The 14,719-nt window shown below is 35.0% G+C and overlaps 1 protein-coding gene across 1 annotated transcript in view; it reads left to right on the top strand.

Annotated features, from left to right (window-relative positions):
* LOC136040586 (RNA-splicing ligase RtcB homolog) overlaps window positions 1–14,719 on the top strand; it is a 62,514-nt gene that overhangs the window by 42,488 nt on the left and 5,307 nt on the right. Inside the window, exons 9-10 of the mRNA XM_065724832.1 lie at window positions 4,562–4,696; window positions 12,762–12,926. Coding sequence (XP_065580904.1) covers window positions 4,562–4,696; window positions 12,762–12,926 — 300 coding nt within the window. The remainder of the gene's footprint in view (window positions 1–4,561; window positions 4,697–12,761; window positions 12,927–14,719) is intronic.

Genomic DNA, 14,719 nt, shown 5'->3' with positions numbered 1-14,719 from the left:
TTTAAAGCAGCTAAATTGCATATAAGTGATATATGCTAGGTATGGGTGACTCCTTTGCACTTGGTGAAAGAAAGAAATATTTAGTGAGGATAAGGGCGGTAAAAGTAAAATTGGTGCTTTGGTACACGGGCTGGGCCTCTATGGATCTAAAAACGGGCCGTAGCTTGGTGACTCTGGTGGCCAAGAAACCTAAAGGTATGTAAAATGAGGTATGATGATTGCTAATTTGGGTGCCCATGAAAATCCATAAAGTAATTTAGATACCATGATAGTACAATCGATGGGTTCGTTACTTGCAAAAAAAATAAAAATTTTAATCATAGCATATGATTTTATTATATTATTGAACTATTATATGATTACTTTTCTAGGAAAAACTCGAGTCAATAATATAGTACGTAGAAGTCAGGAAATAAAATATACAGCTATGTAAAGAATTCCCCTTCCCTCTCTCTTCAAGAGCTAGTAATGTAAAGCCATAAGAATAAACACTTAAGTCTGCTACAAAGTAAATGTGGTTGTTCTAACCGAGAAAAAATTCCGGGAAATATTTTGCCCCACTCATCGAAACCCAATAAAAAAAAAATTGGTCCGGTTCTTAGGATACCCGAATTAGCAGACTGCTATCCCTAATTTAGATACTTTTGGGTTCCGAAATTAGTAAACATGTACCCTAATTTAGGTCCCAAAGAAAACCAGTCCAGGTACCAAAGATTTGATTTTAGGTAGAATCAGGATAAGGATGATAGGTGCTCCTTGCTCATGTTCCATGTGTGGTGAAACTGGCCAGTTTTACCACGCTTGGACACCCAAATTCCTTGGCGACACCGCACAACACACAGTGGTTGTTTTCGGCAATTTTTTCGAATGACTGTGGGACAGTTAAAAAGGGTTACAGCATTGTTAAAATTGAAGATGATGCCAAGTGAAAAGGTTTTATAAGGGAGATCAGGGGACCGAGTGCTTGAGATATTGCTGTGTGTGTTTTGAATTTTGTTGCTATTTTTTGTGTGTGTATGTTTGTCTTGGTCGTTAAATTGTTAATTTATACGTTCAGGGTGTTTTTTTTTCCTATATTGGCGGTGCTAGGGACTATAAGGTACCTGATATGTCCCTATTCTTTTATTTCTTTCTTAAACCTTGAGGTTTTAAATGTCTGTTAACCTTCTTTTGAAGGAGTCAACAGGGATTTGCTGGCAGGAAGGTTTTTCCAGATAGAAGTGCAACGCCGGATGAAGCTTTTTCTCATGTACTCTGTTCTTGGCGTGTCCTCGTGTCGAACCTGTATGCCTTCGCGTCTGCCTTGCTGGTTGGACAAAGGGGATAACAACGTGAGAGAGCTCGTCTGAGGGAGGCAAATTCATGTGCTTCTAGAAGACAGCCATCGATGCTACATTTAACCTTTCATCTAGAGACTGGTGCGAGTCATGTGTAGAGGCACAGCCCATCCTGTTTGCTCAATTCTGGATCTTTTGGAGTGGTTCTAACAGCAATTCGGGGCACCGGCATATAGCGGGTATCCATATTCAGCTGTGGGTCTGATGCAGGACTTGTAAAGTGGGATTATCGAGTTTGATGGAAGAATGTTTTTGCAACGAAGAGTAACTTTGACCTTTCTTGCGCAGGAGGCTCTTGTCCGATCAAGGCGGTTATTACAAGTGAGATCGGTGGAGAAATGAATCCCCAGTAGACGAAGCTCGTCGACTCTCTTTATAGTTTCATTTTTGAAAATAAAACTGGGGTATTCACGTGGCACCTTTGATCGGGTAATAAGAAGCTACTTTGTTTTCAATGTATTGAAGTTGATCATCCATATATCAGACCACTTTTCGATTTTATAAAGATCCATCTGTAGAGAAAGGGAGGCTTGTGTTGAGTCTTCGTTTTTGGAGATGGCTAAGTTTGTCGTGGTATCGTCGGCAAAGCTATGCAGAGGGCTTGCAAGTTTGTCCCCATGTCATTTATGCAGATAAGGGAGAGTTTAGATCCCAAAACACCGCCCTGGGAAACCTCTGCTTTCTATGAATATTTTCGGGAGATAAGACCGTCATGGACAACCCGCAGTGAACGATCTGAAAGAAAGCTCTCAATCACTGACATAAATTAAAATCACTGTACGCATGGAGTTTCTATAGCAGGCCAGGGTGCCATACTCTGTCGAACGTTTTGGTAATGTCGAAGGACCATAACCCAATGTCGCAACCCATTGCCAGTTGTAAAAATGTTTCTGTCGTGGCTCTTTAGCTTTTTACAATAAATATTGCAAATTTTATCGATCTGTCTGTATGCTTTTTTTTATAGTAAATATCTTTTCATCTTTTGTAATTCATATCTTTTTCTACATGTATAAAGCGTGTCTTGACAAACTTAAGGAAGTATCGCTGGTGTTTTTGAAGAACAAAAATCGCCCTTTTGCCCAATAATTTTTGTTTGGCTTTATATTTTGAGGACACGATTCAACTGGCATGGAGTATATCAAATACAAATTTTTATTAATCTCAAAAATGAAATATAAATTTCCATACAATATAAGTTTTTTAAGTAGACAATTCTAACTATGTAAATTGGTTAATTGTTTGATTTTAATTAATTAAATTAAATGTAAACTAGATCTACGTTGCATTGGCAACGTGAGGTGTTGCGGCAACCTTTGCTCGGCTTCGCCGAGTAAAGTGTTGCGAGAGCAACACTTTGGTTTTGTTTCCTCGCTGCGACTAAACGCTGAAGTTGTTAATCTGTAAGGATGCTAAAATACATACTAGGTACACCAACTCGCAAAAGTTGCAAACTCCTCATTGCTAAAGATGATTGTAGCCTTACAGCCGATTATTACTTACAAGTCCCCTACACGTCTTACCACTGGAACCAAATTGGTCTTACCATCAAATACAACGGAAACAAAAAATAGGTACACCAACTAGTAAGAGTTGTGAACCCCTCATTGCCGAGGATGATTATGAGCTAACAGCCGACTGTTGCTTACAACTCCCCTGTATGTCTCACAATTGGTATCGGCCTATTTTTGGTTTCAGTGTGTACCTTACTACTGAAGTTGTCAACCCCTTTAAACTTTCAAACTGGTATATCTCATGAAGGAATTTTTGTACAAAAAAATGGATGACATATACTTTAATCAGCTCATCAAAAGCTATCGACTGCCGTCGAAAAAAAAACCTATCTGTCTTAGTTCAAAAGTTGACTTTTTTGCCGTAGGCCAACTTTCTAACGTCATCACTTAGAAAGGAGCAAAGGATAAACTCTAATTTCTTTAGCAATGAGAGAACTTTTAAAGTTTAAGAGGCACATCTGATACCATTTCTCTACCGCAATCCCAAGTGCGAAAAACCGAATGATAAACTCAGCCGAAATCACGGCAGCACTTTCGGACCCATGGGAAAATGCCGCTTTTTTGCTTCTCTAAATTTTTCTATTTATCGCTCAAAGAAGATATATTGGCTGTGGGGCAGGGTAACTGTCGCATACATTTAACACTTATAGATTTTAGTCCATCTTCAATTTGAAACTGGTGCCTGCCTGCTTGCCTGCTAGAACGGAGCTTTCCACTCGAAAGCAGAATCATGGTTTGATGAAACGAAAGCTTGGCTGCATAACTTCAGATAGTCCTCTCTGACATAGGCTATACAACTCCTCTTCACTTCACACACTATAGGCTCTGGCTCAAGGACAAGCAAAAACCATCCTTTTTGGCCCCAGGCAAGAGTTCTACGAAGCTTTCCAAAATGTAAAGTCATATTCATCAATCCGGCCTAAGGTCCACACTTTCCGTAAAAACCGCAGAGGTTAGACCCTTACCACTTTCTAGCAATAAGCTGAAATCGGGGTGCTAGGAACAAAAAAAAAAAAAAAAAAAAACCACGACAAAACCAAAGTGTTGCTCTCGCAACACAATTAGTTGGATTAGTAAAATAAACTGTAAATAAAGTGTTTGTAAATGAGGGAAGGATTTAATTAGTAGGGAGTAAATCAAATATAAATTTTGTATATTTAAAAAAAAAAATCTTAATTTTTGTGCAATATAAGAGTTCTGAGTATATAATTCTAGCTGTGTAATCTAGCCGATTTTATCATTTGATTCGGCCATCACAGAAACAACTCCTTCCTAGGTTATTGCAGAGAACTTCAAATAATACTAGCCATATTTGTTTTTTAGTAATGATAATTTACACATAACCTGTTATTAAAACATAGATGCCGAGTCCAAGAAATTCAAACAAAGCACAACTCGGGAACCAAATCAAAGTTTTATTATATAAAACTTTATTATTTGGACACATTTTTATCGTATCTTATTAATATCATATCATTTTATTAATATATTATTTTATCTTATTATCTTATCTTTTATAGAGAAAAAAAATATAAACTTAATCATAATAAGATATAAAATAAATAATATTTAAATATAAAAATGTAAAAATCATTAAATATAAATGTTATTTATATTGTTATTGAGTAAAATATGAAATATTATATTATGTAAATAAGATATAAATTATATTTTATAATAAGATATAATTTACAAAAAAAAACTTTTTTTTAGGCTTTTGCCAAGCAGTTCCAGACAACGCCCGATGACTTGGATATGCATGTCATATATGATGTATCACACAATATAGCTAAAATGGAAGAACATGTGGTTAATGGGAAATTGAAAACACTACTTGTACATCGAAAGGTAATCATCAAAGAATTATGTATACTATGTACAAAGTCTAATTTGCTAGTGCATCGATGTACATTGCTAGTACATCGAAAGGTAATCATCAAAGATTTATGTATGCCATGTACAAAGTCTAGTTTGCTATTACATTAATGTGCATTGCTAGTACATCGAAAGGTAATCATTAAAGATTTATGCATACCATGTACAAAGTCTAGTTGGAAATTTTGGAGTAGAATTCTTGTGGAGGGACTCCTTGGAAAGTAGTTGAATTCAGTGATGGAAACTTTTAAGTCTGAATCAAGGGCGTAAAACACACTGTCAGTATAATCTGGCACTATCAAGCAAATTTTCTTATTTCCTTATATACTTTCCTCAATTAACTTCACAACTTTCTCCCGCCCTTCCTTATTTCTAGAGATTAGAAGATTGCATAGATGACAAGTCTTATATGATCCATTTTACTTTGACAAAATCTTTTGCCTTAATTTGGCTTTATTTTTTGACAATGCAATTCCCATTATTCCAGTAAGATTTTAAGTGATATATCAAGGTTTTCCCTCTGGATTCAAGAAATAGATTTCCTAATCTTTAAAACCTTCTAAATAAAAATTGAGCATTGGTAACTCAAGACATTACCTTGTGCCTCTTTCGAACGGTACATCTATTTCTCGAGGCTTCACTTTTATAACACAGATATTGTGAAGGATCATCAAAATTTAATACCTTCGGAGAGGGAAGGATTAGAATTAGATACTTCAAAATATCTTCCCAGGGGGTTTAGAAGCATTTGAGAAATGCAGACGAGAACCATTGATTTAAGAAGAGAAGGTGTGAGTAGACACAATTGACAAGCAATTTACTAAATGGGAACTTTTCACGAGCTTCAGTTATTCAATTACAAGTTTTAAGCAAATCTCAAATAAAAGTGATTTAATTAAGAAATTGATCAACGCATAAAACCACCGAGTAAACAACTGGCATGTGTTTGCCATTAAAATCAACATTGTTATGAAAACCCTTTTATTCTTTTTCACAACACTTGTCTTGGATCGAATAAACACACAAAAGAGTCTGTCAATGATTTAGATAATCTTGAACCAAAACTTGGAAAATACTACCCAATCATGGAAATTAGATCTTAAAGGTAGAACAAACTGCGCTTGTTTGTTCTCACTTTAAGATTTGATGTCCAGGATTTGGTAGCATTTTCAAAGTTTAGGGATTAAACTTAAAGAACAGGTATTTGATTATGATCCAATCTATAAGTGTATTTAAAATGTTAAGTGATGAATACTGCTAAAATATTCAAGCATAATTGCATAATTACAATTACATGATTATATATTCATTGCATAATTCCAAATAAAATTCAGACAAATTTAATGATAAAACAATCAACTTTCTAGTTTTTATAATAGAGATTTTATAGCAATTTAATTGTCCAAGTGGTGATTAACTGTCTAACTACTGGGTATTTTACCCTTCATTACAAAAAAATCTTTTACAAGACATTAAAGATAAAATGCTCAATTATAAGTCTTTGGCAGAACTCAAGTAACTTGAAAAGTCATTTTTTTTTTAGAAATCGGTACAAAACATAAAAATCACTGAATAAAACCAACTTCACAAATAAACCTGAATAATATATACAACAAAAGGGCAAAAAATGTAGTTTTTAATGAATTATTTTTCTCGTTTTCAATGGAACAGGCTTCAGCAACGGTTTGTAATATTGTGCCTCTCTTTGAAAGGGCTTTCTCACAGGAGTATAAATAATTGGAATTTTTTTTCACTCTCATTAGATACGTTAGGAAACATATACTGTTTCGAAAGGAAATAGAAACAACAATCTAGACAAAAAATTGAATTCAGTATGTCTCTGGAATTTTGAGGTTATATTAGGTCTTTTGTTTATTTTTTACGTTACTTAAGTTTACGAAGCAAAGAAAGAAAACATAATACTTTATCATTAATAATGCTAAACATATTCATACTAATCTACGCCAAAAATAAATAGATAATGAAATAATATCTTGGACCGCACTGTTCTTCTATTTACAGAATTTAAGAGAGAGAAAATGTGTATAATATAAATAAAACAGTGTGGAAAAAATCAACAGAATATTGTAAATAATAGAAATCCGAATATCTTGACTCCACGTCCAGGGACCTTTACCAAAGGGAACAAGAGCTAAGAGCTCATATGGCACTTGTTACGAGGCGAGAAGAGCTAAGAGCCAAGAGATCATATGGTATGAGCTCTAACAAAATTCTATGAATCAATAGATTGATTTAAATGGAAAATAAGAGGCTTAATGCTGGTCAGGATTTAAAATAAGAGCTCTGAGTCACGATGTCCTTCGAAAGTAAAACAGTTCAAAATAGGGATGATACCTTTTTATTGACAGTGAAATATAAAATTATTTAACTGGATATTTCGAACACATATACAGTGTTCATCATCAGCAGTAAAACTTTACTGCTGATGATAGTTTTTACTGCTGATGATGCTGATGATAGTTCTATAGTTTTACTGCTGATGATGAACACTGTATATGTGTTCGAAATTTCCAGTTAAATAATTTTATATTTCACTGTCAATAAAAAGGTATCATCCCTATTTTGAACTGTTTTACTTTCGTCATGGAAAGGCAGTGTGGTCTTCGAAGTTATCGATGTCCTTCTAAATATCAAAATTCATTAAGATCCGATCACCCACTCGTAAGTTATAAATACCTAATTTTTTCTAATTTTTCCTCTCCCTTTAGCCCCCCAGATGGTCGAATCTGGGAAAACGACTTTATCAAGTGAAATTGTGCAGCTCCCTGACACGCCTACCAATTTTAATCGTCCTAGCACGTCCAGAAGCACCAAACTCGCCAAGTCACTGAACCCCTCCCCCCAACTCCCCAAAAGAGAGCGAATCCAATACGATTCTGTCAATCACGTATCAAGGACATTTGTTTATTCTATCCACCAAGCTTCATCCCGATTCCTCCACTCCAAGTGTTTTTCCAAGATTTCCCCCTCCAGCTCCCCCCAATGTCAAAAGATCTGGTCGGGATTTGAAATAAGAGCTCTGAGACATGAATTCCTTCTAAAAATCAAATTTCATTAAGATCCGATCATCTATTCGTAAGATAAAAATACCCCAATTTTGACGTTTACCGAGAATTCCGGTTTCCCCCTCCAACTCCCCCCAATGTCACAGGATCTAGTCGGAATTTAAAATTAGAACTTTAAAGCACAAGATCCTTCTAAATATCAAATTTCATTAAGATCTGGTCATCCTTTCGCAAGTTACAAATGCCTCAATTTTCAAAATTACCCCCCCCTCCCAATTCCACCAAAGAGAGCAGATCCGTTCCGGTTATGTCAGTCACATATCTTAGACAGGTTTCTGTTTTTCCCATCCAGTTTCATCCTGATCTCACCGCTTTAAGTATTTTCTAAGATTTCCGGTCCCCCCCAACTGCCCCCCCCCCAAATTACGCCTGATCCGGTTGATAATAAGAGATCTGAGTTACGAGGTCCTTCTGAATATGAAGTTTCATGAAGATCCGATCACTCCTTCGTAAGTTAAAAATACGTCATTTTTTCTAATTTTTCTGAATTAACAAACCCCCCCCCCAATAGAGCGGATCCGTTCCAATTATGTAAATCACGTATGTAAGACTTCTGCTTATTTTTCCCACTAAGTTTCATCCCGATCCCTCCAATCTAAGCGTTTTCCATGATTTTAGGTTCCCCCACCTCAAACTTCCCCCAGTGTCACCAGATCCGATCAGGATTTAAAATAAGTGCTTTGAGACATGATATCCTTCTAAATATCAAATTTCATTGAGATCCGATCACCCGTTCGTAGGTTAAAAATGCCTCATTTTTTCTAATTTTTCAGAATTAACCCCTCCCCCAACTACCCCAAAGAGAGCGGATCCGTTCCGGCTATGTCAATCATGTATCTAGGACTTGTGTTTATTTTTCCCACCAGGTTTCATCCCGATCCCTCCACTCTAAGTGTTTTCCAAGTTTTAGGTTTCCCCCTCCCAACTCCCCCCCCCCCCAATGTCACCAGATCTGGTCGGGATTTAAAATAAGAGCTCTAAGACACTATATCCTTCTAAACATCAAATTTCATTGAGATCCGATCACCCGTTCGTAAATTAAAAATACCTCATTTTTTCTAATTTTTCTCCTCTCTTAATTTCTGTAAATAGATAAGGAATAAGAAATCAACTCACTGATTGTGAGTTGATCACCTGAAAATCAAAACACAACATACACATCAACCTTAACTAAACTATACCCAGAAAATGAATTAAAACATATGATAAAACATACCTGAATATAATGTGGCATTTGCTATTAAAAGGAAACTTTTCAGAAACTTAAAGGAAAACCAGTTTCTTAAAAGAAGATAATGTTCAGGACTGCTGGATCCTAGCAGGAATTGAGATCTAAGCCCGCCCCACAGTCGTAGCCAGACTGAAGTTCGTCGGAACCGAGGGTAGCCAGAACCATTACATCATCCCGGTTGCATAACTCCGTGCGAATTTACTTTTGGGAGGTCTGGGAGGTCTCCCTTGCTTCAGCTAGGACTAAGAGGTCTCCATGGGAGGTCTCCCATTCTAAGTCCACATGAAACTTCTTTTTTATTAAGAAATGGGTCACAAAAAACGACAGTTAAATCTTCATATAATATTAACAAAAAAAACATTACCACATTGCATTCACAATAAGCCCCGACACAAATTAGCGTATTAACTCAATATGCCGCTTAAGTGGTAGATTTCCATCCTGAGGAATTATAATTATGATCCAAAATTAAAAAAGTCAAAGACATCAAACATATTCTGAACAAAAACAATTAAATTTGTTCTAGAAAAAAAAAGTTTTAGATTGTCGCCTTAAACCAACACGGCTAAATACCTCATATTTATGATTGGACATTGCAGGGCAATGTCATATTTTGACTATCTAGTTTTACATTTATGTATTTTACATTATAAAACTCTTTTCATTGTCTCTTATTTTGTTTATTCATTTTATGATTTTCTTTTTCTTTCTTTTTCTTTCTAATATAATTTGTCTTTATATTGATTTTATTTCTTAAAACTACTATTACTAACAACTCACTGCAGTACCAAGCCGCCTGAGGCTAACACAGCTACGCACGCTCCTCCTCCATCCACATCCATTCAAAGCCCCTCTTTTTACACCCTCCCAGGAAGATTCTATTTCTTTTAAACGTTTTTACGACATCCACTCACCCCAACCGCGGAAGACCTACTTTTTGTTTAGCCCTAGATGGTTGGCCGAAAAGGACAATATTTGGGAATCTGTCTTCCTTCATCCGCAGAACATGCCTTAGAACGTTTGTAAAATAGTGATTTTGAAGTAACAGAAACTAAAATGAATTGTATTATAATGAATTAGGCTACATTTTACTAAATATATTTTTTTGGATTATTAATTTTACTAAAATCTTGGTACCTTGCCTTGTAATAGAAATGCTATTATTAATACCGCAACCCTGACATATTCGTGACTCAACTTAACTTTTTGTTAGATTCTCAGATTTTCAATTTTTTACAATTAGTTCTTTTCATCTTTCTCTTCTTGAGGGATTTCTTTCTAACGAGTTTGATTTTTTTTTTTCAGTTTTGTGAACAAAACAAAATTCATACAGTGACAAAATTGTATAGATCTTGGAGAACAAATCCAACGGCCCTTTAATAGAGCATACATTCGAAAGTAATGTCGTATAATTACTTTCAATCAATTAGAGGGTTTTAATGGTGATGAACCAGTAAAAATTATGTTATTTTATCTCTATTGAACGCAGGACAACTCAACGGACATTGGGACAACTCAGTATCCACCTAAAAATTCCTTAAAAGCTTCATCTTAATGCTCTTAGCTTAAGTACTAGCAATAGTCATAGTAGCTATAACAATAGTAAGGGAATAGCACCTTGGATTTCTTCAAAATCTTCTTCAACACACGTTGAAAGTTTCAACTTATACTGTCAACCCTTCCTGATGCATTTCTCATACGTCCCCTTGACAACCTGTGTTCTTGGCATAGTGTGTTTCGAGTTAGTTCCATACAGTTTCAATACATTCCAAATTTTTCGCTTAATACGCTTAGTTTTAATAGCAGCAGTAGTAGTAGTAGCAGTAAAATTAATAGTAGTAGCCTTAGCTTTAACGGCAGTAGTAATAGTAAAAGTAGTAATAATAGTAGCAGTAGGAGTAGTATGAGCAGAAACCGTAGTATTAGGATGCAGTAGCATTAGGATGTTGAACGTTTGGTTAGTTCAACACCCCCAAAACAAGCCCTGTTAGTTTCCCTTTTGAAAGGGAGAGAGAAATTGGCTACTGACATTTCTGTTATTTAAAATTAATTCGCTTTCCGGTACTCGCGCCCAACACTTTTTTTTGTGAATTTGGAACAGCTGCTTAGTCACAAAAACTTATCAAAAAAAGTCACAAAAAAGAAATTAGCAAAGAAAATGGTTTGTGAAAACGCTAATCACAAAGATCCCTGCAAAATTGTGAAGAGTTTGATAACGCTCTTCAAACTTATTATCTTATTTTTCTTGTAGGTGATTATAATTTTGGCACTAATAATAAGAAAACAAAAAATTTGAAGGTAGATTAAAATGAGGATAATTTTAGCTAAAAGAAGAAGAAAAGAAAAAAAAATGAAGGATAAAGGTAGCATGGAAATATTTCGATCAAGGGCTCCTTTCAGCCATCCTTTGTGCAAAAATGAATAATAATAAGTAAAAATATAGAAATAAATCTGTAGGACAAAATAAACTAGACAAGCCTCAAAAACAAACATTAAAATAAGAGATACTTTGTGTTTTTCGTCATGACTCGTTTCGTCATGCTTAGCCAGTGTGGTCTCGGAAACCTCAGAAAAATCAATAATAAGAAATTACACATAACGTGTTATTAATACATAGATGTGGAGTCTAAGAAATTCAATGAAAGCGCAACTCAGGAACGAAATCAGAGTTCTATATTATTATATAAAACTATATCATATGAATATTTTTTTAACCGTATCTTATTATTCTTATTAATATCAAACTATATTAGTAACATATTATTTTATATTATTATCTCATCTTTTGTAAAGATAATAAAATATAATCTCAATACTAATAAACTATAAAATAAATAAGATAAATATGTATTATATATTAATATAATTATTAAGTTAGAGTGAAATATGAAATATTATACTAAATTAATATGATATAAATATAATTAAATAATGAAATATTATCTGCATTGTTTAAACTTCTTAAATCAAACTAAGAAAACCATAAAGTTAATGAAATACATTTTAAAAACTGTTAAAATATATAAAACGTCAAAGACAAATTTAATTAAGTCAAGTAACTGAAGATCTATTTCTTATGGTGAATACCCAGATAATTGGGTAGTAGATCCTCAGAGAAGCATAGACATGATCTTAAGAATTAGGCTTTGCCTGAGAAGGCAACTTAAATTTCAGAAGTACCTAAAACCTGCCTGATCTTTCTTTTCCGGCTTTTCTGTTGAATCTGCTGCGATTTGGAACGATTTTGTAGTTGACATAATGGCCTAAACAGCCATCATAATTTGTATTTTTAAAGCAGGGTTATAAATTTAATTTGTGTGGTAATTAAAATGATAATACCCACCATGGAAAAAGTGGGTTGCAAAGTAGCAGTGCTATTTGGCAGTTTTCAAATTTGTTTGCACATTTTATCTAAAAATACCATTTTTACATTTAAAAATAATTTTTGCTCAAAAAAAAGTTGTCAAAACCCAAGTTGTGCTGCTAAAGTATTGACAGCTTTTGGAATTTTACTACTGGCAGTTTCGGAACTTTGTCCGTATATGGGTAATATCATTTATTGATTTCGTGAAGATTTGAGCGATACTAATTGAATGGTTCTACTAATGCTAAAATTTTTAAATGTTTGAATTTTAATGAATGGTTTTACTAATGCTAAAAATTGAATGTCAGTTATTTTGATTAGATGCAAGTGAAGCATAAATTTTGTTCTTCTTTCCAGGGATCTACTAGAGCATTCCCTCCCCACCATCCCTTAATTCCAGTGGATTATCAGCTTACCGGTCAGCCTGTGCTAATTGGTGGCACTATGGGAACATGCAGCTATATTTTAACTGGAACTGAACATGGAATGCAGGAAACCTTTGGATCAACCTGTCATGGAGCTGTGAGAATATGTTACTTTTTTCCTATCTCTTTCTATCTTTTTTTTTTATATTCATCTCTATTTATTTTTATTCTTTGTTGGCTATATGTTTTCGTTTTTTTCCCCTTCTTTCCCAACAAATCCCAGTCTTAGGATGCAGGCATAACTTTTACGTACACTTTTATCTAGACAGAGACTTTTAAGCTCTCTCTTGTGCCATAGGGCAACTGTTAGGGGGATGGAAATCACCAGGGAAAGTTTGTCCTATATACGACCATAATAACGGAAGCTGCCAATCGACTCTAGGTCGATTGGTTGTGTTAACTAAAGTTTGTACTTGCCCGTCGGGTCTTTTCTTCCAATTTGCGAAAGGTTTACAGATCAGTCCCTGTTCGGTCAGGGAAATCTTCGGAAAGATGATCAGATGATCGGAAATCATCTGATTTCCGATCGTCTGGCCAAACGTCTGGCCAAACCAGACGTTTCTTGATCAGTGCTCCGATTTCATACTTCTGGTCTAGCATATAAGCATTAGGCTATAGATTTAGGACGAATCTTATCCATGTTTGGCATGCAAGATAAATAGGGCCAAACCAGTAGGGCCAAACCAGACGTTTCTTGATCAGTGCTCCGATTTCATATTTCGGCAAATTTCTTAATTTTAAATTTTTTGATATTTCTGCATCCGATTTCCGATTTCTGGTGTAGTATATAAGCATTAGGCTATAGATTTAGGATGAAGGGACGGTCAATCTTATCCATGTTTGGCATGCAAGATAAATATGATATTCATTGCAGAAAATTGCTATCACGAGCCCCGAAGGGATGAACTTGAATTTTGGGGGTCAGTAAATAAAGACATGACAAACAAAAGTCATGAAAAAACAAAAACTAAAAAAAAAACCGGCTGAAATCAAAAAGGCAAACAATCAAAAAAGCATGGGATTTCACAGTCCCTACCGGTTGTGCCGATGTCTGTTTCATGGCCCTTTACCCAGGAAGTAAAATAGAGAGTTTTTTTATACCACATAAAAAGTAGTTTTTACTTAGTTTTACATATACTACCACATAGTTTTTTATACCACATAAAAAAGAAAAAGCTAGTAAAACTCAATCAAACAGAATAAAGTCAATGAATACGAAAAAAAAGTTCAATGTAACAAAAAAAGGGGAAAACAAAGCAAGGGAGAAATATAAAACTTGGGCAGCACCAGTACCAAATAATAAAAGAGGAAAAATAGTAAGATATTTTGTTTATTTTTTATGGCACTTGGTATTTACCAAGCGATCGCAAATTCTGTCGGTTCCGGTTTTGCTAGTTTAGGCACTTCCAGATAAGCTAGGACGATGAAATTTGCAGGCATATCAGGGACCAGACCAGATTAAGTCGTTTCCCTGATTCGGACATCTGGGAGGAGTAGGGGGACGGTTAATTCGGAAAAATTAGAAAAAGTAAGGTAATTATAACTTACGAACGGTTGATCAGACCTTAATGAAATATGATATTTAGAAAGATATTGCGTCTCAGAGCTCTTATTTTAAATCCCGACAGGATCCAGTGGAGTTGGAGGGGGAAACCTAAAATCATGGAAAACCCTTAGAGTGAAGGGATCGGGGTGAAACTTGGAGGGAAAAATAAACACAAGTCCTAGATACGTAATTGACATAATCGGAATGGATTCACTCTCTTTGGGGGAGTTGGGGGAGGACTAATTCTGAAAAATTAGGAAAAATGAAGTATTTTTATTTCCGAAGGAGTGATAGGATAAATTTCGCTTGATTCCGACCGGATCCATTGTCATTAGGGCGAGTTG

This window comes from Artemia franciscana, chromosome 21, assembly GCF_032884065.1.
Source record: "Artemia franciscana chromosome 21, ASM3288406v1, whole genome shotgun sequence".
Taxonomy (NCBI): Eukaryota; Metazoa; Arthropoda; class Branchiopoda; order Anostraca; family Artemiidae; genus Artemia; species Artemia franciscana.
This window is presented reverse-complemented; position numbering and strand designations above follow the sequence as displayed.